This window comes from Podarcis gaigeae, assembly GCF_964106915.1.
Source record: "Podarcis gaigeae genome assembly, chromosome: 5".
Taxonomy (NCBI): domain Eukaryota; kingdom Metazoa; phylum Chordata; class Lepidosauria; order Squamata; family Lacertidae; genus Podarcis; species Podarcis gaigeae.
In genome coordinates, this window is record NC_139681.1 from 4942615 (window position 1) to 4967518 (window position 24904).

Here is a 24904-nt window from a genome sequence, read left to right on the forward strand (position 1 = left end):
GATACTTTGTATTGAGTATAAACTTTTTGCATCTCCTTTGAGGACCATCAATGAAATGTGAGAAAAAGGAAACGGGCATTGGTCCCTTTCCGTTCACTTGTTGAGCGTTCACACGTACATATATCCGTGTCGCCCTTATTCGCGTGTCTCCTTTATATCCTTTCCCCCACCCCCCACCCCTCGCATTAACCCTCTCCGCGGCTTGCCGCCTTGGCTCGAGGGGAAAGGAACCCCGCCCTCCCGGTCGCCTAGGCAACGCCAAAGCGCCCAACCGGCTGGCGCGAAGGAAGCCCCGCCCCGCATCCCGGCCTTTCCAATCCGCGCCCAACAAATCAGCCGTTCCCCGCGACGCTGCTCCGCGGAGCGTGCGTGCGTGGCACGACGTGGGCCTGCGCGCGCCGCGTGGAGGCCCCGCCCCGTTGGCGGGAGCGTGCGAGGCGCGCGCGGGTTGGCCTCCCTCCTCCTCCCCTCCCTCCGTGGCGCTTGAGGCGTCGCTTCTTGAGGCGGCTTCTTGGTCGTCGTCTTCTCCGTCGCCTGCCGAGAGGGAGGATGTGCGAGCCCAGCAAGCAAGACATCGGCGCCGTTTTCCGGAGGCTCCGCTCCGTCCCCACCAACAAGGTAAGCAAGCGGGGCGAAGGAGGGAGGCGGGCTTCTTCTTCTCTCCGCTGACGCGTCGCGCCTCCTCCGCCGCCTCCCGGCCCGGCCCGCGGCTCCGGGAGCTTCGTGGTCCCCGTCTGGTTGTTTACTTTTGCCTGCTGCCCTGGAGCCGCCGTTTCGCAGCGCGGAGAGGCCGGGCAAAAGCACGACGCGCGCGAGGAGAACCAGATCCCACGGAGATCGTGATCCTCGTCGTGGTTTCGCACCTTCTGTGGCCATCGCCCCCCCCCCCGCTTTCCGATCTCCCTCCCCGAAATCGCATAATCCGCATTATCCTAACACCCCGAGGTACGTAGGGAGCAAGCTCCGTCCGATTAGGCGGGGCTTGCTTTCGCGTAGACGTGGCCAGATTCGTTGCTCTCTTATTTTTTTGCATTTGTTTATTTATTGCCTTGATCTTCCAAAGAGCTCAAAAGTGGTGCACATGGTCCTCCCCCTCCCGCTCCCCCCATTTCATCGTCACAACAACCCTGTGAGGACGGTCAGGCTTTGCCCAAGATCAGATCACCCAGTGAGCTTCATGGATGATGTGGGGATTGGAACCCAGGTCTCCCTCTTGCAAAGGACTTCATTTCTAGGGACTTGAGGAAGGGGCTGAAATCTTTAAGGGTTTTGCTGCATTCTTTTTGCAGACAGACTTTTGGGTGAGTTGCTTTCAGCTTTCTTTTTTCTGCTGCCCAAGGCCAAACGCAAAAGAAAAAAGGAAACATTGATTTACTTGGATCAAGTATAGGGAAACTGGGAAACATAGGGACAGCTGTGTAGGTAGATGTGCCCTTCCTGATTTATATCCATCCATGTATTGTGGAGGTGACGTTGTGATTCATCCCTCGCCTTTTGGAGGGTCAAAACAAAATTAAAAAATTCCTTCCAGTAGCACCTTAAAGACCAACTAAGTTAGTTCTAGGTATGAGCTTTCGTGTGCATGCACATAGCTCATATCTAGAACTAACTTAGTTGGTCTTTAAGGTGCTACTGGAAGGAATTTTTTTATTTTGTTTTGACTATGGCAGACCAACACGGCTACCTATCTGTAAATCAAACATGAAAAACGTCCTGATACAGGACAGCCTTCGAATGTGTTCGGAAAGTTGTAGAATTGTTTGTCTCTTGCTTCCTGCCCAGAACTCTTCACTCCTTTTTCTTTGCTGAAATTCATGGTCAAGATTCTGTCTGCCTTGTCACTGTTGGCAATATTCCTTTAAAGCACAGCATGGAAGGGAGTGAAAACTGATGAGGTGGCTTAAGAACTAGGGCTGTAGTTGATTCTGTTGTTTCCATTTTCTTCTTTGTGAAGAGTGAGTCAGTGACCTTTCAGAATAGGAGGAGCACTGTAATGTGGGCTTTTCCAACAGGCAGTTATTTCTGCGTATTTTCTTCATGTAATTTTGTTTGCTCATTCCTGCACACTCTGACATGACTGTATAATTTTATAATGATCGGTTACGGTGCCCAAAGTCAAGTTACTTTATCTTGAGTTCTGATGGTTTGTGGAAGTATGTGTAAAACAGCATGTTCATTTCAAGCAGTAATTCTGAAGTTGTTCTGAGTTATAACAGATTAAGCTACGTGGATGATGAAATCATCTTATAAGATGATGAAATAGAAATGCTGCAGGGCAAACAGGTTCAGGCAAATTGGTTGCTGGCAAGTGGGCTAGCTGAAAATAATTACTGCTCTGTTATAGCTCTTTAGTGATATGTAGATATGATCTTCAGGTTCACAAAGTTCAAATGTTGGATTATAAGGCCACTGTTACTTTAATCAAGTGGTTTTGAGGTAGCTGTGTGTGGACATGATCATAACAAGGAGGATTTGGAATTCAGAGGCTGCCAAATGGATAAAAGTAACATGTTCTTCTCGTACCTTGGTAGGTGCTCTGAAGTCTTACAGTTTAAAAACTAGGTTGTATATTGTTCTGGATCATATTAATGTTTGTTAATGGGTCTGTTCATGTGCACATGTTAGGAGGTGTCAGATGGTGACAGTTATCCTAGTGAATGTTTTTTGTTTGTATAAAGCAGAGTGGATATCAATTCTATGTATAGTAATTTGGAGAATGCCTACTGTGTTCTAGATGCTTAACTCCCAGTTAAGTGTGCATAGAATTGCAGCCCTAGACATGTTGGGCTTCTTTTGTACAGTGTTCTGATAGGTGACCTAATAAAGAGATAGACCATATAGTCCAAAGCAGCTAGGTGACGGTCTTCCACCTGCAGGTACAGTGTTAGAAACTCATATATATAAACTAGGTGCCAAGTGGCTCCTTAAACCAAGATTACAGTTGTCAAAACGGAATGTCTAATTGCCATTTTTGGGCAAGACGGCTCTAAAGTCTCATTTTTCAAATGATAGACTGACTGTGATTGATTATTAGTTAAGGTAGGTAAAGGTAAAGGATCCCTAGAAGGTTTTAGTCAAGTCCAATTCAACTATGGGGTGCGGCGCTCAACTCCGCTTTCGGGCTGAGGGAGCCAGCGTTCGTCTGCAGGCAGCTTTCTGGGTCATGTGGTGAAGATGACTAAACTGTTTCCAGCTTATGGAGCACCATGATGAGTGCCAGAGCGCATGGAAACACTTTAACGTCCTGCTGCAGTAGTACATACTTATCTGCATGCACTGGTATGCTTTCAAACTGCTAGACTGGCAGGAGCTGGGACAAAACAACAGGAGCTCACCCTGTCACACAGATTCGAACTGCCAACCTTATGGTCAGCAAGCCCAAGAGGCTCAGTAGTTTAACTGATACACTACCTGTGTATCAGTTAAACATCTGGCTAATTAAGATGGAAACCTTGAGCTAGGTTAAGAGCATTGAGAACCTGAAGACGAGTCACTTGATTCAAGGACAGTCCTCATATATATTGGCCTATCCCTACCTATTTTTCTTAATGGTGACACAGACCATTCATAACATGAGAATATTCTTCACAACTGTGAGCTGGGCAGTGGGGTGGGGTAATTGAAGACAACAACTGTAATGTTGTCCACTGCTCCTGCTCAGGCTGAACAGAAAAAGTATTTTGGTTCCTGAAATTTATTCAGATTGTGCAGATAAAATATAACTGATAGAATTCTACAGGATGGAGTATTAGTGTGTGAAAACAGGCAAGATCCAAGGATCCCCAGGCATGCACCTCCAGGTGGTAGATATGTCAGGCACCACCCTGGCACCCAGGAACCTTCACTTGGTCAAAGTGGCTGATAGGTCCAAAATGTGCCTGCTGCCCAGTTAATTTCAAAGACTGCGGGTACACTAGAAGTTACATCAAGGCAACCAACTTTTTGCCTTACTTCAGCTCATTTGCTGGAGTAATTTAGAGCTATTTATTCTGCAGGTCTCACACTGTGGTTCAGATGCTTACTTGTCACTATATGCTATACACTTTTTGTATTGTTTTCTAGATATGCTTCGACTGTGGAGCGAAAAACCCAAGCTGGGCAAGCATAACGTATGGTGTTTTCCTGTGTATTGACTGCTCAGGGACTCATCGATCACTTGGGGTTCACTTGACTTTCATTCGGTAAGGAATTTGCATGCTGTTTTTGGCTTGAGGATGCTTTTTCTGTGTTACTGCATTTGTCTGACTTTCTCCCATTTGTCTGACTTTCTCCCATATTTGTAAGTAAAAGGATTGTTCATCTTGTGTGCCTCTTTTATAAGGATGGTATCCAACACGGCCCTTCTGCTGACAGAAGGCACCTGTCATCAAAACAGGGGAGGGAGGCAATTTTCAGATTTTCAGCAATGTCTTCCCTCCGCTGCTGCCTCTAGCGCCACCATAAATCTACTCTGGAGGGCCTTCTGTTGACAGAGGGAAAGCATTGAATCCCACCCTCAGAATGCTACTTTGGCATCAATAGTAGATACAGGAGAATTTCTTTGGTGTGGTTCCAAGGGAGTGGTTAAGATCTGAAAATTGCTCTTTCAATATCAAGACAGTTGCCTTTTGGATCAGACTTGAAATTCTGGATACGGTTTAACCTGGCTTTTGTTGTGCTGACTTGTTTTCTTACTGCTTTTACCTTTACCTTTAGTGGTGCAACAATGAAACTGCTAGAACAGTTGCAAAGCTAAGCAGAGTCCACTATAGTTTCAAATAGGATGGGGCACCACTTTCTGGGATCGGACTAGATGAGCCTTGGGGGGCCCTTCCAACTCTACAATTCTATGGTGATATTGTGTTAACTGTTTTAAATGGTTTCTTGGATAGTCTGAAACAGTGGGGTCTAAATTATATAAACATACTTCTGTTGAAATTATTGGATTTTTCCATTTTACCATTGAGATGAAACGTTTATATTTTTATTAAATTGAAGTCTGTTTAAATATAAACAAAGATTTGATTGCCTTCAACTTTACTGTGAATGTTGCCGTCTGAGGGTTGTGCATTAGAAAACTGCAATCATGTGTTTACATTTTAGAACTTAACATTTATGAGTCATATATCTGATACTGAATATCACAATCTTTATTTACTTTACCAACCAATCCCCTGTGTCATGTTGGTGGTTGAGCTTCATACTTTGAATAGTGAATATTGGAACAGCTTTCCTAAAGATTGGTTGGTTCTGTTTACAGGAGCTAGAATGCCAAGAAGTATAAATGGAAGTTTCCCTTTTTAGATGACTGTGCCACATAATTGGCAATTTTGTATTTTGGCTTTAAAGACTCAATTTTTTTTTAAAAAGTAATTCTTCTGAATATCCTCCGAAGCATATACAGCCATGGGAATAAGAAAGTGCACCCTCTTTGTACAGTGGTGCCTCGCAAGACGAAATTAATTCGTTCCGCAAGTTTTTTCGTCTTGCGAAGCACGGTTTCCCATAGGAATGCATTAAAAATCAATTAATGCGTTCCTATGGAGACCGCTTGCCAAGCTAGCGGTGCGGAGAAGGGCTTTTCTCCCCACCGCAAGCCTTCAGCACAGGTACGGGAACAGAGGGGAAGGCGAACAGCGCTTCTCTGTTCCCGGGGCTTGTGGTTGGAGGAGGGTTTTTTCTCCCCACCGCCAACATTCAGAACAGCATTCTGAATGTTGGCGGTGGGAAGGAAAACCCTCCACCCACCGCAAGTCTTCAGGACAGCCTTCCGAAGGCTGCTGGTGGGGCGGAGAGACCTCCTCCTGCCGCCAGCCTTCAGAGGAGCCTTCCGAAGCCTGGCGGGGGGAGGAGGGCTCTCCGCCCCATCGCCAGCCTTCGGAGGAGCCTTCCAAAGCCTGGCGCGGGGAGAAGGTCTCTCCGCCCCACCGCCAGCCTTTGGAGGAGGTCCGAGGACAGTGGGGAAGACGCGCTGCGCTTCCCGGCTGTCCCGGAGATTTCCCTATGGGCTTTCGTCTTGCGAAGGAAGCCCATAGGGAAATTCGTTTTGCGAAGCATCTCCAAAACGGAAAACCTAGCGGAAAATCTAGCGGGTTTTCCGTCTTCCGAGGCGTTCGTCTTGCGGGGCACCACTGTATTCTGTGGTTTTATATGTGAGCACATAATAACAATCATCTGTTCCTTAGCAGGTCTAAAAAATAGGTAAATACAGCATATTACACAGTGTCATGATTTATTTAACAGCAACAAAAAAGTTTTGCTTCAAGATTTTGTTGGGAAATAAAGGTTAGAAAAGTTCTCAATTTTTTTCTTTTTTAAAATTTTGGTAGGTCTACAGAATTAGATTCTAACTGGTCATGGTTTCAGCTGAGATGTATGCAAGTTGGAGGAAATGCTAATGCTGTAAGTTTACTTGTGAAGTTGAGTTTTTACTCCCTGAACGGTTTCATATCATTCATATTTTGCAGAAGCTTTCTCTCTCTCTCTCTCTCTCTCTCTCTCTCTCTCTCTCTCTCTCTCTCATTTTTGTGGGTGCAAAAGCTGCACTTTTTAATTTAAACCTGAGTGGTTAACCTGTAGCCTTTCAGATGTTACTGGGCTAAATTCCCACCAGTCCCAGTCAGTGGTTCAGCAGCATCTGGAGAACCACAGATTAGTCACCCCTGATTTATGTATATAATTCTACCCCATTTATTTAACCACAAAGTGTTCCCAGAACAGCAAGCAATACTGTACTGAACACAAAATTCTGCTTCTGAGAATCCTGCCTTCTTTCTTTGTTTACAAGCAAGTTTCTATTCCTTATGGATGCAAACATATGCTTGAAAATGTATGAACAATGCCTGCTGAAATCTGGGGTTGTTTTCTCATTGATATGGGGTTAGGGCTTCTGTGTTCTAGAAAAACCAGAATACATTATCAGCAGCAGAATCAACTGCAGAATCAGAAACTTTAATTTTGCACAATTTATACAGGTTATAGAATTTGGATTTCCTGTGTACACTTTTTAAAATAATGCTTGAGTGCATGCAATCCTGCTAATGGCTACTTGATTTTCTCATGCTCCTGATATTTACTCCAAGCGTGTATGTATTATATATGTTTTATTACTTGTATTTTAGCATGTTGTTCTCATTAACTTTGTTTTCTTGCTAAAATCTCATTTCTTTTCTTTTCTTTTTTGGCTATAACCTGGTTGACCAATAAATTTTGATTTGATTTGATGTTTGGATATTTGATATTTGAATTTACACTCAGATGGAAAATACGTAAATGCTATAGAAAAATGCTACAATTTTCATCTCATTGTATACATACAAGGATTCTTGATAATGTTCACCCACCCTAACTTCGCATAACCCAAACATAAAATACATTTGCTTTAACTTTAAGTAATAAACCCACCCTCAAATGCTTTTAAAAATACACACATTGTCTTTCTTTAATGTACTCTTTTTTTTGTAGTCTGCATTTTTCCACCAACATGGTTGCACTACAACTGACACCAATGCTAAGTATAGCAGTCGTGCTGCTCAACTTTACAGGGAAAAAATTAAGTCGCTTGCAGCTCAGGCAACACGGAAGTATGGTACTGATGTAAGTGATCTGCACTCTACCTCATTCATTGATTCTTGTTTTTACTTTCTTGTTAGACCACTGTTGTATTTCCAGGAAATCTAATGTTTATAAAGCTGATATGCAACCAATTACATAGTGTTCAGACATTTGCTTAGCTCTTTAAGAATGTTGCAGTAATGAGGAAAGATGGAAGATGCTGTATCAATTAATATCATTGGTGCATTCTGTCACCTCTGTAGCTTTTAGGCATAGTTCTGGCACCTCTTTTTCTAGAAAAAAAAGCCCTGATTAATACTAATCACTTAAATTGTATTTCCAGTGTGCTTTGCATTCCTGAACAGATTATTACAGAAAATCGGGGGGGGGGGGGGATCCCACTACCATATTTTCACTGAAATGAAATATTTTTGGCCCCAAATATCAGCCTGCCATCACTTGGCATGTTGCCTTACTGCACCAACTACAATCTTGTTCATCATACAGTTTCACCAAAGTTGCAGAAGTGTTTATGTTGGGGTACAGTACCTATATAATTAATACATTACCTGTGCAATCAGAGGAGGTTTAATATGTTCACCAACATAAAGTGTGACCAAGAGGTTCACTGATTTCGTATGAACTGTGAAACATATTTTATAAAAGTCAAAATAAATCTTCTCTGGAGGGTTGGAATGAGAATGAGAGGAAGATGAAGTTCTGTTGCACAAGTGGAAGTCAATTCAAGCAACATTGAATTGCACCCTAAGCAGTGTTCAAAATTCACCAGGCGCATTGCATCTGGCTATTGGCCACTTGTGACCAAGTGAAGATGCCCAGGCGGCAGGATGGCACATGGTGTCTCCACCATCTGGAGCTGCATTCCTGGGGATCCTTGGGTCTGGACTGTTTTCACACACAATCAGAATGAATTTCAGGAACCAAAATTTGTATGGAAAAATATGACTTTGAAGCCACCCAGCCCTGAAATGACTGTCACCTGGTTTAAGGAGCCGTTTGGCATCTAGCTTATAGATCTGAGTTTCTAACACTGACTGTAAGTCTTGCAGCCCTTGAAAAAGTAGCTACCTAATCTTTACTGCAGAGGTATGAAATCTTTCTCTGTCCAAGGGCCCTCATTCCTTCTTGGTCAAATTTTTGGAGGCTGCGTAGAAAAGTGGGCAATAAATGTCAGTCTGACCTTTGTACAGTAGGCTGTGTTCCAGCCCTGCAAGCCAGAGGTTGACATAAACACCCTGCAAATCCCCCCCCACCTCCACCCAAGGAAATGAAGAGACATTATTCAAGGAGACATATGGTAGGTGTGGAGCATGGCTGCTAAAGAGTGGGGCCTGGGGAGCGTTCCACAGAGACTACAATAAAAACCCTGTTCCTGGCTGTTTGTGTTTGCACTTGCTTAAAAAAACAATAAAATAATCTGACTGGATATCAACGGGTATGTGGAATTTATTATGCAATTATAATGTATTTATAGTCCTGATCTAATCACTCTTATGTTAATCTGATGCACTGATCATATTTAAAATTAATGACAACTTACATAGGTTTGAAATATTTTTTTCTGTTTTGCTGACCTTAGTTACTTCTATTAACTGTATTTTATATGAGGCCATTAAATGTAATATTTATCTTCACATCCGTGTGACTTTATGGAAGTCTACACTTTGTTCTGCAGAATGGAGCTCCCTTCATATGATGAATATGTGAAAAGGACTGCAGCTGCCTATAGGAAACAGTAGAGAAATTGAGCATTTTAGCTTAGCTATGATTGGGTAGCAGCAGTATGTTTTCCCACCCCCCAAGGCATACAAAGAGGTATGCCTGTCTTTGGCTTTGAATATAAACCTGGAAGTTTCCTATCTGGGCAATACAATGGTCTACTCTAGTATTGATTTTCTGTGGCTCTTGGAAGTCTATAGAACTGTGTTCTTTCTTGAATTGTTTTATTTTGATTTATGAAAGTACATTTCTCTATACCTAGGGAAATCCCAAGTGTCTAGAATATGTGTGACCTTATTTTTGGGTAGCCTTGTGTCAGTTTCAAGCTGACGACCCAAATTTTCTGTCAGAGGGCATGGTGATGCTGAAAGAATTTGAGAACTGCTGAATTTTCATTGGAGCATATGAATGCCAGTGTAAATTGTCTGGAGCTTAGGAGCCATCAGATTTTTGAATGCTTACATTAACTGTATCCGTTGCAACATTTCCAATAGGTCTTGCACTTCTGTATGTTTGCCTTCGCTTCAAAGACTAGTCCCGTGTGATGCCTTTATGAAACTGTCTGTACATGCTGTCGATTATGCCTAAAACATACATTTTTGAGGGAACATCTTGAGATGACATGCTGTGTTTGTTCTAGTTGTGGATAGATGGCAGTGGAGCCCCTCCTCTATCACCACAAGAAAAAGAGGAAGACTTCTTTGAATCTCACGTTACTCCTCGGGTATAGAATAAGTTGAATTTTGCTTCTTAAGTCTCTGGTATTTCTCAAGTAGCAAAGTTTCAGTATCTGTTCTGGCCCATGCATGGATGTGCAGTAAACGTCCCATCTATTGTCTTGAGAGGGCCATGGATCCATGCTCTTCCTGGCCGCCACAACCAAGAGTGGGAGGGTGGGGACTAGTCACAGATAAAGGCAATGCAGTGTTGTCCCTGGGTTGGCATGAGCTGCCTCTGTTCAGCAGCAGAATAGATGACGTCACTAGTTTATGCCAACACAACATTGCACTTCCTACAGTTGATCATAGTGGTTGGTGGCAGTTTAGTCCTTGCTCTCCCACTCTGCACTGGTGACCAGATGTGCATCCAGCATCCCCCGCTTCGGACTGATTGAGTAATATGTGACCTGCCATGTAATGTTAAATCTGAAAGTGCATCACTTTTTATCAGTTTTGGGACAATGATTGCTATCAGTTACTGTTTATACAAAATACAACACTTTGTAATCAAGTTTACATTGATTTTAAATAATGTTTGTAGGGTTGTTGAATTTACGGAATTGGCAGTTGTCTTATCTAATTCTGTAACTATTAGTGAAAATACTCTAGTGACAAGTTATGGCAGAACTATTTGGATCCTTTACTTTTGTCCCGTAGATGATTCATAATTTTTCTTACTGAAAAAATGTAGGTGTGAAATTTTAGATGTCTTATACGTGTGTCTATAATTTTCATGACGGCATAAACATTGAGATTAACCAGTGTATTAGCTACTTCACTTTTGGGGTTACTTTGGGCTTATTCCAGATAGAGAGTAGTAACTAATTTTTCCTTTTCTGCAGGTTATCAACACAGAATGGGAGTTATCACATCAGGAGACAAGTACTCTAAAACAGACTTCTCTAGAAAATGATTCAGAAAGCAAAGAAGGTACCATTTGAAGAGGAGAGAGAGAGTTTTTAGACTAAAGTTTAGCATTCTTGGCTACTGCTTATTCTTGTGTGGCCCTTTTATAATATTGCTGCACCTGCAATAATGATAGATGCTAAAAAGCAGGCACCTGTGTTTAACGAACTTCTGCAAAAGGGGAATGGCTTCTGCTGCTTTATGAATAGCCAGTTCTATTGTCACTGCATCTGAAGCACAACTTCAAACATGATAGAAATGCAGCATAGTTACAAAAATCTGTTGCCACTTTCACGTTGTAATCCATTTGCAGCTCCAACTTCTTAATACTGTGATTAATTTATTTTTCCGGTGAAAAAAGTTCACAGAGAGTGGAAGTTTGGGATGAGGGACATAAGTGTGTGTCTGTGGGGGGAAATCTCTCTAGTAAGGTATTTTTGAATATTCTAAAATGGACTATTTGTACTTCATGTTTTTATATATCTAGAAGATCCTGAACATGGACCAAGTGTTGATTGCCTTAGTGTCTCGCCACAAGCTTCATTAGGTAATCAGTCCAAAACAGTCCTGTGTGTTTTGATGTGTACATGTTTGAAGTGAGTTTGGTTGGGAAAAGCAGTGCAAATTTTGCACTGAGCCTTTAGTGACTGGCACCAGAGCCAGCACAGTATCTAGGTATGGGCCGTATTGAAGTGCATCTAAATGTGCCCTTTTGCTCCATTCATGATGCTTATTTCTCTTCTGAGAAATGTAATGTGATAAAGGCCTCCTGAGCCTGTCACAGGTCAGAATGTATGTGGGGGACTGCATATTTGAATGCTCCTCCATGATGAATCCTTTCATATAGAAAACCAACACATCTGGCAAAAACAGGCTAGCTTGTTATAAGTCTTGGCATCTGTAACATAGGGGAGTTTAGACCTGTAATTTTCCCCAGCTGTAGTCTGGAATAGTGCAGTCCTTCGAAGACAGTATCTTAACCCCCTCCCTGCCCTGCAATAGTTTGGCCTTTAGGGTCCAGCAGTTGCCATGTACTATAAATTCTGTTGTTTATTTAAAACATTGATCTTTTTAGTTAGTGACGTGTGTTTGTTTTTATCTCTTATTTTAGCCAACTCGGAGAATGTAAATGCTTCAGGCACCACACATAGCAAAGGTGACCGTGGATCTTTTTAAATATCCTGTTTGACTGCTTGAGTTTCCACATTTAGGACTTCCGTGGAATAGAGCATTATAACAGTTTTCTTAGCTTCTTATACCAATTTAAGCAAATTCATTTTATTTTGAGAAAGTAATAAGAATAAATAAATAAGAATAAAAATATGCACCCCACCACTGAGACCATTCCATTGTAACTATCCAGCCTCCCAAAATTTCAACACGTCTTGCGATGGTTTGACCCCTTTCTGTTTTAACAGTACAAATTCTACAAACACCTTCCAACCTCTAACAATTTAAACAGTCTTAGATGCTTTTAATTTCCCCCAACTATATTTCTGGATCGCTGATATTCCCATACATTTCTTAAACATCTTGAATAGCCTCTTGACCATTTAATACTTCAGTATTTGAGGTATTAAGCTGGCATCAGTCTGGAGATCCTCACATATAGGAGTGGTCTGCATCCTTATTTCTGTGAATGTGGATCTTCTTTTATTCAACAAACAGATAATTGACAATTTCAGCTCTGGGAATATAAGAAAAGATTTGCTGGATGGGGCCAAAGGCCTATGCAGTTCAGAATCCTTTTTCTCACAGTGCCAGTCAGAAGCCTCTTGGAATCCCCACAAGCAGAATATGAGGACAGTCTCCTCTTGTTCCCTAGCAACATGCCATCACTGATTCTGGAGGTAGTATGCAACCTTCATGACTAGTCACCTCATGCTTTTGTCTCATTTCCTTTTAATAAGAGCATAAGAAAAACTATTGGTGTGGGGAAGGGTCCAGTCGTCCTCTTAGTGCTGAGTAGATCACTCTTCCCGAGGATTGCTCTTAAGGTGTATCAACTGGTTTAATGTCTGCTGGTTTAGATTTATGACCCGAAATTCTATTCTGAAACTTTGAGTTGAAGGGTGGAATCTAAATGCATTAGAGAGAGGAAGATTTTGTTCTTTAGGTACTTTGTTCTTTAAAAGCACACTTTCCCTAAGCTATTTTTTGGAGATGGCATATAAGTTATTAACTGGTTTCCTAATTTGTGCCTAGTGTCTTGATTCCCTCCCCATTCTGCCCCAGGGCATATAGTTTGTTCATACTTCTGTACCGTGTGTGTGTGTGTGTGTGTAAAAGTGTGTAAAATCTGACAACTTTGGTTAAATATCAAGGAGGTATGCTTGTCAATTGGACAACTTCTCTGAATTGCTATATCCTTCGCCCTTTGTGAATTTGGTAGTTCACAGAAATGTATTTGTTTATACTGTAGCTAATATTTTAATGTTGAAAATAAGACATTTCATACTACACTGTACTGCTAATTTCCTTATTAATGAAACTGCTGTATTTCAGTTAAGGAAAATAAAGGAGGAAGCTTGCTGATACATTATGCTTTTGTGTAGATTCTTGTTAAGACTATTTGCATGCTCAAAAAATACAGATCATAACAAAATATGTGTTGAACTTTCCAGAGGCCAGCTCAATGATAAAGAAGAAGCCAAATCAAGTAAGAAAGGGGGTGAGTGATTCGGTGACCATGTTTTCTTCTGTTAATGGTGTTGTAAATTAGCTTTCTCCATAGGATCTATGTTGCAGTTTTGTACACTGCCATTTGTCTTTAGGTAAAAGCTATAAAACACCAAAATAAATTTTAAAATCCATAATAAATATTGGGACTCCTGCCCAAAAGAAGTACTGCATGCATGTAGTCCTCTTCTCAAAAGCCGATTATCCTTTTCATTAGCTACAGTGGTACCTTGGGTTAAGTACAGTGTTGCCTCGCAAGACGAAATTAATTCGTTCCGTGAGTTGCTTCGTCTTGCGATTTTTTCGTCTTGCGGAGCGCGGATTCCCCAGGTATTAATGGCTTTAAGAAAAAGGAAGCAAACTCGCAAGACGTTTTCGTCTTGCGAAGCAAGCCCATAGGGAAATTTGTCTTGCGAGGCGCCTCAAAAAACGGAAAACCCTTTCGTCTAGCGAGTTTTTCGTCTTGCGAGGCATTCGTCTTGCGGGGCACCACTGCACTTAATTTGTTCTGGAGGTCCTTTCTTAACCTGAGACTGTTCTTAACCTGAAACACCACTTCAGCTAATGGGGCCTCCTGCTGCTGCCACGCCGCTGGAGCACAATTTCTGTTCTCATCCTGAAGCAAAGTTCTTAACCCGAGGTACTATTTCTGGGTTAGCGGAGTCTGTAACCTGAAGCGTATGTAACCCGAGGTACCACTGTATTTGGCATGGAAGAGAGGCCGGATCCAGCTCTCTAGTCCCCTTTTAAAGAGCAGATTTAACGGGCTTCCAGCTTTGTTTGTTTACTTAAAGGCTATACATATAGAGACCCAGCTGAGGATTCACACTCAGGCTCATGTAGGAATATGTATGCTGAAGCATTGCATTGGAATAAAGGAGTGATCCATTTGCAGGAGGTATTTCTGCAGTTATATAGCACCTTAGATGACTTTTGTATCTTGGTAACAGAGTACATTTGTTCTATCTGTACAGTAGACCCTTGGGTTACTTTACTCTCGAGTAATGTAAACTTCAGGTTGCGAAAGTGGCAAACCTGGAAGTATTTTTCTGGGTTTCGCCGCTCGCACATGCGCAGAAGCGGCGCCTCTGGATACAGATTTTTTGGGGTGCGCACAGATCCCGGAACGAATTAAATTCGTATCCAGAGGGTCCACTGTATTTTATGTAATCTGACCATGAGTGTACAAGGAGTAGTATTTGCCACAATTGGTAAGCATTGTGCTAACATTTCATAGTGCTGCATATTGTTGAAAAATCATGGCCTGGCCATCAGGAGTGTGCTATGGGATGGCAAGCTCACCTCTGTTCCTGGTTCAGAGCAAACTAGTTTTTGCCATGGTGGCAACTGAACAAGGGAGACATGTCGACTGTTAACTATAGTGTGCTTCTAAATCCCAGAATCTTCTTTCATGTTGTGGTTTGAAGGCAAAATACCTTTAGGTGTCAAAACCTGAGATTACCACAAACCAGGAAGTGCAGGAGAAATTGGGGTTTGGTTTGTCTGTGAGGTGCAAACTGGGTCTTGATTCAGCCGCCCCTTGCCATTGTTGGAACTTTTTTCTTGTTTACAATGTGAGGGAACAAATGCACATGTAGTTTCTTTACCTACCTGTACAAACAGATGCCTTTGTTTACTTTACTTTCGTGGTCCTCTCCCTCTCCCCTCCTTCTATTCACTGACATTTCAGACTGTAAAATGACTTATTTCTTTCTCATTAAAGCTTGGAGCCAAGAAAGGTGGTTTGGGGGCCCAGAAGATGAGCAGCAAGAGCTTTAACGAAATTGAAAAGCAAGCCCAAGCCGTAGATAAAATGAAAGAAGATATGCATGCTGGCAAAAGAACTGAGAAGGAAGAGCCTCTGTAAGTGTAACTCACGTTGCATGTATAATATGTTTGCTTAGCAAATACGTAAGCTGGATTTTTGCAGTTGTACTGAATGGTTCTTGATGCAGGGAATGCTTTAGACCAGGGGGTCAGCAAACTTTTTCAGCAGGGGGCTGGTCCACTGTCCCTCAGGCCTTGTGAATGAATTCCTACGCCCCACAAATAACCCAGAGATGCATTTTAAATAAAAGGACACATTCTACTCATCTAAAAACATGCTGATTCTTGGATCGTTCGCGGGCTGGATTGAGAAGGTGATTGGGCCAGATCCGGCCCCCAGGCCTTCGTTTGCCTACCCATGCTTTAGACAGCACCTGTTATGCTTTAAGAAGCACCTGTTTTCCTTTAATCTGAAGCGTAGCTGATGGAGATGAAAAGCAGTTTGAGCAAGCTATGATAACAGGATGTTCTCAGACTTATGATGCTTTCCAGATATCCTTGGACTCAAACTCCCATCAGCCCCAGACAGCAGGGGATGGTATCACGTGGCATTCCAATAATGCATTTAGTGCAAAATGTGGAGTACCTCCCCCTTAGGCAATCCCCTTCCTTTTATTTCAAAACATTTTATACTGCCTTCAAGACTAGTCACTTTTAAAACACAAAATACTAAAAAAAAAACACATTTTAATAAGTGGCTAGAGAAATAAAATGCTAAAAAGCAGATGAGATTAAAACGGTAATTAAAAGTACCCAAGAAAATGATTATAACAGCTTCTGACAAATGTGAAATGCTTAACCAAAATCCTTCCTGGAAAGAAAGAACTTTACAATGTAGCCAAATGGCATGGGAGAGATAGGGCCTCCTTTGGGAGGATATTCCAAAGCCTGGGCATAGCGACTGAAACACTACCCCTCGCCCCATGAGTCCCAACCAGGTGTATTTCAGGGGTTGTTGGGAGACCCAGGGGCTTCCATTGACGAGCTTAAGGATGAAATTTGCATGCATCTTGTCAGTGGAAAAAGCTTGCGAATTTCCAGGCAAATGGGTGCAGCATTTTTGTTCTTGGCAAATTTAAAGTTGGATTTTATTTATTTATTTATTTTATTCCTAAGTACCAAGGATGGGGCGCAGGTGGTGCTGTGGTCTAAACCACAGAGCCTAGGACTTGCTGATCGGAAGGTCGGCGGTTCGAATCCCCGCGAAGGGGTGAGCTCCCGTTGCTCGGTCCCTGCTCCTGTCAACCTAGCAGTTCGAAAGCACGTCAAAGTGCAAGTAGATAAATAGGTACCACTCCGGAGGGAAGGTAAACGGTGTTTCCGTGCGCTGCTCTGGTTCGCCAGAAGCGGCTTAGTCATGCTGGCCACATGACTTGGAAAAACTGTCTGCGGACAAACACCAGCTCCCTCAGCCAGTAAAGCGATATGAGTGCCGCAACCCCAGAGTCATTCGTGATTGGACTTAACTGTCAGGGGTCCTTTACCTTTTTAAGTAGCAAGGAATGTCCATAAGATTCCGACAAATCCTAGGCTGAATTGTGCAATTTAGGGATATTTAGACGATGTCAAACACAAAGCAGATTGAAAAGAAATGACTTGCTTGAAGTGAAAGCCTCCTGTTAAAATGCCCAGCTACTTTTCAGTTGGCCACCAGATGGCAGCATAAATGCGTTTTTAGGAGTTTCAAGCAATTATTATGGCTCTCTCAAACCAGCGATCTTTATATTCCAGGATGAGCTTGTGGAAATCCCCTGAACAAAGTAAGGGGCATGCAGGAAGTTGCAAGGAGAAATCCTTATTCAGATGGAACTATTAGTTGGATACCGCCCCTAGGCTACATAGTTTACTTTAATGCAATATATCCCTGAATACTTTCCTTGCACCCGCCCCAGTCATTTAAGGTGTTTGGGGAGAATAGCACATTCAAATACAATGCACCCAGCTTGTCCTTTTAAAATATACCTGCAAACATTTTGGCATTTCAACACATCTTAGTTAAAACTTTTATGAATATCTATGCTGTCATGTCATGACCCTTTAGGAGATTATTCATGGGTCACACACACAAAAATTGCACCTTGTTTTGAAGACGCATATTGTTCTTACCTTCTTGATTTTGTTAATGCTGACAGAGAGAGATAAAAGTAAGTGTGTTTTTTGTTTTGTAATTGGAAAGTCAAGTGCACGTTGGCTGAGCGAAAGCTTTTGCAACTTACTTGCATGGCTTCAGGATCAGAAGCTGTATTGCAAAAACTCCAGTGAATGTAATCCTGTTAATATGTGTTCATTCATCTAGCTGTTATAATCATTTCAATTTCATTTCCTTATTTTTTCCTCTTAACTTTTATTCCCTTGCAAAGTATTTTTAAATATGTATCTGACAATCTAAGATACTACCTGGTGGTCATTGTTATGTCTTGTAAATTTTCATTGGTTTCTGGGTTGTATTATTGCAGGAGATCAATTGAATGTACCAATGAAATCGAAGGGGAGCACAGGGACAACAGAGGGAAAATGTAGGCTGGAAATCCCCATTCCGGGAGGGGAATGCCTCTTGTACTTCTTCGGGTGGAAAGCTAGATGTATAACAGGCAGTTAAACATATATCCATCAATAAGATTTTTGAGTTAATTATCTCCTCCACCCCCTTTTGTGTTGTGATTTGCATTGAATTTGCAGAGTGGTGAAGATTCATTTTGAATTTAGGTTCCTGGGTACTGCGTATATATACATGAAATTGCGTATAGTGGGAACACCATTAAAAAGCCTGTAAACACCCTCTAAATATTCAGAAACCCACAAAAAATCCACCAAACTCCACCACAGTCATTCCCTCCAAACCTCCTTTCTCAAAATCCAACTCTCCGTAGGCCTCAAAGGTCTGTGCAAAGGCTCCTGGGATTGCAAGCTTGGGATTTTCCCGCTCTTTGGGAGCCGTTTTTGCTGTTTTCGCAGTTTGAATTGATTTATTTAACTATTTCCTGGCGCTGTGTGTATACACATGCGTGAGCCTAACATGCATAAGTGGAGGCCTGCATTTGACTGTCTCTGGTAGGCAATAATCCATGCTTTTGGATACACTGAAAAGCTTCAGCAAATGCCCGCTCTTCTGATCACGTTGCCCTGTCCTTTTTACCGGAGGGTCATTTCCTTAGGTGTTCAGACTCAAACTCCACTGTTCTTGCCCAGCCAATGGCATTGTGCCTTGCTGTAAGCTTTTTGACTCCTTTTGCCTGACTGTACTGCAGCTCCAACGATCATTTTGGAAGGTCCCCTGTCTTAGAGCAGTGCTATACTTCTGACATGTTTGACTGTATATGTTCTTCTGTGAAAAAGTCTTTTCTGTTAGGAAAGGTTAGAAAAGGTTTTGGCTCCGTTTTGTGTTTTCCCCACACAATCCTCATATGAAAGTTGCATGCAGTCCCAGCACATGCATTTGAAGGGCATCTCATACCTTAGGGGGCACTTTTGGTCACCTGCTATTACTGTGTGGTGGGTGGAGATTCAGGTTTCCATTCGACATACGTTGACTCTGCTCTGTTTTTAGGGTGTCATCATTACGACTGGCCTACAAAGATCTTGAAATTCAGATGAAAGATGAAAAAATAAATATGGCTGGTAAAAAGAAAACTGAGGTAGAAAGACTTGGCATGGGATTTAACAGCAATAGAAGGTATGTATTGTTGTTTTCTTTAATAAAATATATATTGCTCCTTCATTGCCATCGCAGAGCAGGGTGCCTAAAACAAAATAAATTATAACTACATTACTAAATGTTTACTTATTTAGATATGTATAGACAATTTCATAAAAATACAGTGGTGCCCCGCAATACGAATGCCTCGCAAAACGAAAAACGTGCAAGATGAAAGGGTTTTTCGGTTTTTGCGTCGCTTTGCTAGACGAATTTCCCTATGGGCTTGCTTCGCAAGACGAAACGTCTTGCGAGTTCTTGCGAGTTTTTTCTTCTTTTTCTTAAAGCCACTAAGCCGTTAATAGCCGCTAAGCCGCTAATAGCTGTGCTTCGCAAGATGAAAAAACCGCAAGACGAAGAGACTCGCGGAACGGATTAATTTCGTCTTGCAAGGCACAACTGTACAGCAAGGTAGTATAGAGCATACAAAAAGACGAAGTCTGACTTCTGTCGTGTCCACTCAAGTTGACTCCCTGCTCCTCCTCATTTGTTAAGCACTTGGAGGAGTGTGTCCACAAGGAGCCATAGTTAATAGCTTACCATGAACACAGAAATTGCTCCCACTTTACTCCTATCCTGGGTGAAAAGGAACAGTGAATTATGGTTCCTGGCTTAGCATAAGGCTCATGCTGGGATCATGGTTCCTTTTCCTCAAATCACAATTTGTAAGCCATTTGTTTTGTTAAAATATTACTGTGATCTTTCATTTGTTCTTTGGTTCTTGATCTCTGTGTTTACAGTTTCCCTTTGTGAGGTTGCCTTTGGGCTTGTGATCCTTATAAGGGCTTTAATGGGAATAATGAAGGGGAAGGGGCAAAAGTTACTTGGAGGCTGAGGAAACCATGAAGGTTTTCCTTACTAATATCCTCTCAGTGTATAGTGGTGCCTCGCAAGACGAAATTAATCCATTCCGTGAGGCTCTTCGTATAGCGGTTTTTTCGTCTTGTGAAGCAAGCCCACTGACAGCTTAGCGGATTAGCGCTATTAGCGGTTTAGCGGCTTTTAGCGATCAGCTGTTAAGTGGCTTAGCAAAAGGGGGGAAAAGGGAAAAAAACCTGCAGGAACTCGCAAGACATTTTCGTCTTGCGAAGCAAGCCCATAGGGAAATTCGTTTTGCGAAGCGCCTCCAAAACGGAAAACCCTTTCGTCTAGTGGGTTTTCCGTCTTGCGAGGCGTTCGTCTTGCGGGGCACCACTGTACTGAGTTCTATCAGATTTTAGTATATGTAGTTTTTATTATTATGCATAATTTTAAATGCCTATATCAAGAGAGCAAGGCTTGTATAAATATTATGAATTACATAATCTGTACTTCCACTCAGCACTACCACACTCAGTACTTGGCTATTCCGCCAAGAATTTTCTCAAGGCAAAACATAGTTGTCAAGCCTCAAACCTTTCTCTGCCCAGAGTCAAAATGAATGAAAAACAGGGGAATAGCGTAGGGGGAAGACTGCTACAAATTTTTAATTCCAGGGGGGTATCCAGTGCTTTGTAATACCTTGGCTAATGATTTGTTGTGGTATAAACATTGGCACGTATACTGCTAGTCTGCTTTGTCAGATCCATGAAGGACACCATCAAATGAAGTGGGCTGTTGTCCATGCTGTAAAGGCCTGTGGGTATGTTTAGCACCACAATACTGTCGTGTTGCCTTTTCTGCAGCAGACTAACTGACATGGCTTGCGGAAGGCACTGGAATTAAGCTTGTGAAGTGACAGACATCCATATAAACAGCAGGATTAATCCATGAAAGCTGATCCCATAATTAATCTCTGCTGCATTTGCTCAATGTTCTAGGCCAGGGGTCAGCAAACTTTTTCAGCAGGGGTCCGGTCCACTGTCCCTCAGATCTTGGGGGGGGGGCGGACTATATTTTGAAAAAATAATAATGAACGAATTCCTATGCCCCACAAATAACCCAGAGATGCATTTTAAATAAAAGGACACATTCTACTCATGTAAAAACATGTGGATTTCCGGACCGTCTGTGGGCCAAATTTAGAAGGCGATTGGGCCGGATCCCACCCCTGGGCCTTAGTTTGCCTACCCATGTTCTAGGCCCTTCAATACAAAGCTGTCTTTATGTTCCAATAAAGTTACTCATTGGAATAAGTGAGGGAGAAGCTTCAGCATTTCTAGTGAATGTCCTGGCCTCCCTAGGATGTCTGGCATCAGTTTGAGACCCAGTGCTCTAGAGCAGCATGAGATTGCAGAAAGATTTTTTCCCTTAAAGCTACTTTAAAATGTCGTATTAAGCTTGATTGTTACATCGAGCCTTGGCCTATTATAATTAGATGCCTACTGAGAATCCAATTCAGCTGATGGGCTTTGTCCTTTTAACTGAATTTTTCTTTGTCCGTCTAATGCTAACACAGTCGTATCTTCTTTCCCATCCCAGTGGCATTTCCCATTCCGTAATTTCAGATATGCAGATCATAGAACAAGAAACACCTATACTTGCAAAACCAAGGAAAAAGTACAATAATCATGATGACGCCGACTCATATTTCTCATCCCCTAGTTCAAGGTAACACTTTCTCTTTTTCTTTGGGGATGGGATGGTAGAAATGTTACTTGGTTGGATTAAGATGAAAACATTTAGGCAGTGGCAAAATGTTTTGTATTTCCAGTTCAAACTCTTCAAAGCAGTTTCAGCAGATGCAATGTACTAATAATTTAGAAAATCATAAGAGTGAAGGTCATGAACTGAATTGTAGTTGGGGATATGAGGGAAGATGATGAAACACCTTATTTTCATGTTGACTTTCATATAGTTTTGGAGGATTTGAAATCCTGTTTATCTATGAGATACTCATATCCATAAATACCTTCCTTATTATTTTTTAACATTTCTGCAGGTGTTGGTTGTGTTCACATGACCAAATTCTGGTATTAATAAGCCAAGGTGTTTATGAGCTTGTGGCACTTAAGTGCAGCATCCTTTTCGAATATAGGGAGAGAAACCAGGAAGCAGCAATTGAACTATGGTTTAAACCAGGCTTCCTCAACCTTGGCCCTCCAGATGTTTTGAGACTACAACTCCCATCATCCCTGACCACTGGTCCTGCTCACTAGGAATCATGGGAGTTGTAGGCCAAAAACATCTGGAGGGTTGAGTTTGAGGAAGCCTGGTTTAAACTTAGCTTCTGAATCCTGACTAATTTGGTATGCATTAATCTGGCATTCACATTATTTATTTATGGAACTCCTAAACCAGCCATTAAAATAGATCCTAAGGTGGCTTGAAAACATTAACAAAATCCACAAAATTATAAAACCTACAACAAACCAAGTAACATTTTTGAAAACTATCACACACAGTAAAGCTATGAAACAGCTGTTCACACAAGCCCTAGGACCTTGGACAGTCCAGTTAAATTTCACCAAAGGCCTGGATAAGTCAGTGTGCCTTAACTTGGCTCCAGAAACCTAATAATGTAGCCACCATACTCGCCTCCTTGGGGGGAGAATTCCTTTGTCAGGCATGACTAGAGGCATCACTGTCCTGGGGCGCAACCAGGTTGGCTGGTAATGTGAAGCTATGGCTAAACATGAAGCACCTGCATGAAAGAAGGAGCCAAGAAGGAGCAAGGCGGCAGCATGAGAAGGCTTGATGCTCATTCCTATCCTGATTTATTACGGCATTAATTGGTCATGTGAACAGGTTAGTGGCTTGAATCAAAATGACCGCTGGTAGAATTCCACTTTCCCACACTTCATAGCCGCTTATGTTTCCTGAAGCGCTGGTGCTGGGAAATCACCTAATGCCTTCTAAGTAACAAAATGCATTGCCATTAGATTGGAACTAGAGGAAAGCATCACCTTCCCAAGGGCGCTTTTCAGCTAAAGACTCAGCTCTTGCTGCCCCGAAGGCCAGGGGGAGCCTCCAGAGCAGTAGTCCAATAACATTCTCTTTCTCCACCCAGGTACTTTGATTCCTCCGAATTGAGAAGTAGCACTTTTTCTAACTGGGACGACAATTCTGATTCCTTCTGGAAGAAAGAGAGCAGCAACAGAGACTTAGATATGATTCTGTCTTCGAAAACTTCAAGCTACTTAGAGAGGTACCTAAAGAAAACCTTCATGTGAATAAACCTTCAACTAGGGATGATCTGATAATAATCTTACTAATTTTCAATTACAGTCTAATAATGGCCTTGTTATAACAATACCAAAGTATAATACAATTACTAATACTGATCATTCAAATACCGAATTATATAATTTAGGTGCCCCCCCCCATGCCAGATTTGATGAACCTTATCAGTTCCTTGGCAAGTTCACACATTCCTTTCATCCCTCCGTTCAGCTCAAGATAAATGCGCAATTATACTTCCAGTTAAATTAAATTCCAAGTCCTTTTAGCATTAATCAGTTCAGTCCATAGATAATAAAGTCCAAATTAAGCTCTGATTAACAGGAGAACCTCTGCTTCTTAATGGCAGTGTAGGTGGATTACCAGCAGCCAAGTGCTTTTGCACTCAGCGCTTCCCTGCCTCCAGCATCCCATGCCGGAGCGAGAGACAGGTACAAACTTTGAGTGAAGCCTGTTCCTCCCTGTCCCTGGGGGTAACTTGCAAGGATAATTACCCTCAATCATCATTGTTTTTTCCTCGCCAACGATCTCCTGCTGCCGTGGGCGCTGCCTCCATTAAGGCAGACCGGAACCAGAAGCCTCGACTAGGGATGATCAGATCAGTTTGCTTCCAGCCTCTGTCTATTTGGCATGTGTTTAAATGTTTGTTCCATCCTGTTTTTGCAACAATCTGCTCATTTTTTAAAAATGGATATGAAAAAGTCATATTTAAATTCATATTTTAAAAATACAGTTGTATTTTCTCTCACCATATGCTTTTCTAATTTATTCTAAAACTTGAGTTTTAAAAAATGCATTTTACATCTGGGAAAGCTCAGTCGGTAAAGCGAGAGACTCTTAATCTCAGGGTTGTGGGTTTGAACTCCACGCTGGGCAAAGAGATTCCTGCCTTGCCGGGGGTTGGACTAAATGACACTCATGGTCCCTTCCATTATTCTACATTTTCCAGACAAGAATTACATGTCAAATTTGGAGAAATTCTAAATCTGAAGGATAATTATGTTCTGGTCCATGTATTAATCTAGGAGTTGTGAATTAGGTCAGTTTATTTAAAAATGCAAACCAAATAAAATTCTCCTGTCATTTAACCACAGAGGCAAAACAGGTAGTCTAAGATATTCACTTGTATCTAAGATATTCAGGTGGGAAATTCTGTGAGTAGGCAAATACTGAATATGGAGTACAGTGATCTGCTTGTGGCTATGTTAAAACCTTTCTTTCTGTGCACAGGCTGCATTAATATATAATATAGCAATATTACTGATTAGCATTTGCTACTCCTTTTTCCTTTGGTCTCTCTACGTGTTATGAGCTCATGAGAAATTCATTGACAAAGCAGTTAAATAGGTGAAAACCTCTAAAAGTATTCTCATAAAGAAATAGCCAGCAAAATTGTATATAAAATCCAGAACAGGAGGGGATTTTGTAAAAAATATAAACAGCAACCATCATGTCTTAGGTTTTAAAAGGTAGAATGTTAAGTTCTAGAGTAAGGATTCTTGCTTAATACTCTAGGGATCATGGGCTTTGCTGTGGTTTCTGTATGTGAAGAGAGGTTTTCCAAATCTATCAGTCTGTGTCTTAATGGTGGTTAAAGTTGCAGTTAAGCAGTGCATTTTCAATCCTCTCTGTTTATTGCTATCAATATATAATGGAAGAAAGAGGAACATCAGGGAAGTGTGATCCTTAAATTTTTGGTGTTCATAGA

The 24904-nt window shown here is 41.8% G+C and overlaps 1 protein-coding gene across 14 annotated transcripts in view; it reads left to right on the top strand.

Moving 5' to 3' along the window:
• The first annotated feature begins 320 nt into the window (after positions 1-320).
• ARFGAP3 (ARF GTPase activating protein 3) overlaps positions 321-24904 on the top strand; it is a 41550-nt gene continuing 16966 nt past the window's right edge. The window contains exons 1-13 of one of the 14 annotated variants that reach the window (XM_083738797.1): positions 321-618; positions 4063-4181; positions 6309-6381; positions 7444-7575; positions 9914-9997; positions 10835-10922; positions 11386-11445; positions 12010-12054; positions 13523-13569; positions 15301-15440; positions 18952-19077; positions 21499-21627; positions 23027-23164. In XM_083738797.1, the coding sequence (XP_083594923.1) occupies positions 550-618; positions 4063-4181; positions 6309-6381; positions 7444-7575; positions 9914-9997; positions 10835-10922; positions 11386-11445; positions 12010-12054; positions 13523-13569; positions 15301-15440; positions 18952-19077; positions 21499-21627; positions 23027-23164 (1250 nt within the window). In that variant the 5' untranslated portion in view covers positions 321-549. The remainder of the gene's footprint in view (positions 619-4062; positions 4182-6308; positions 6382-7443; positions 7576-9913; positions 9998-10834; positions 10923-11385; positions 11446-12009; positions 12055-13522; positions 13570-15300; positions 15441-18951; positions 19078-21498; positions 21628-23026; positions 23165-24904) is intronic. The other 13 variants (XM_083738804.1, XM_083738803.1, XM_083738805.1 and 10 more) reach the window with 13 other exon arrangements.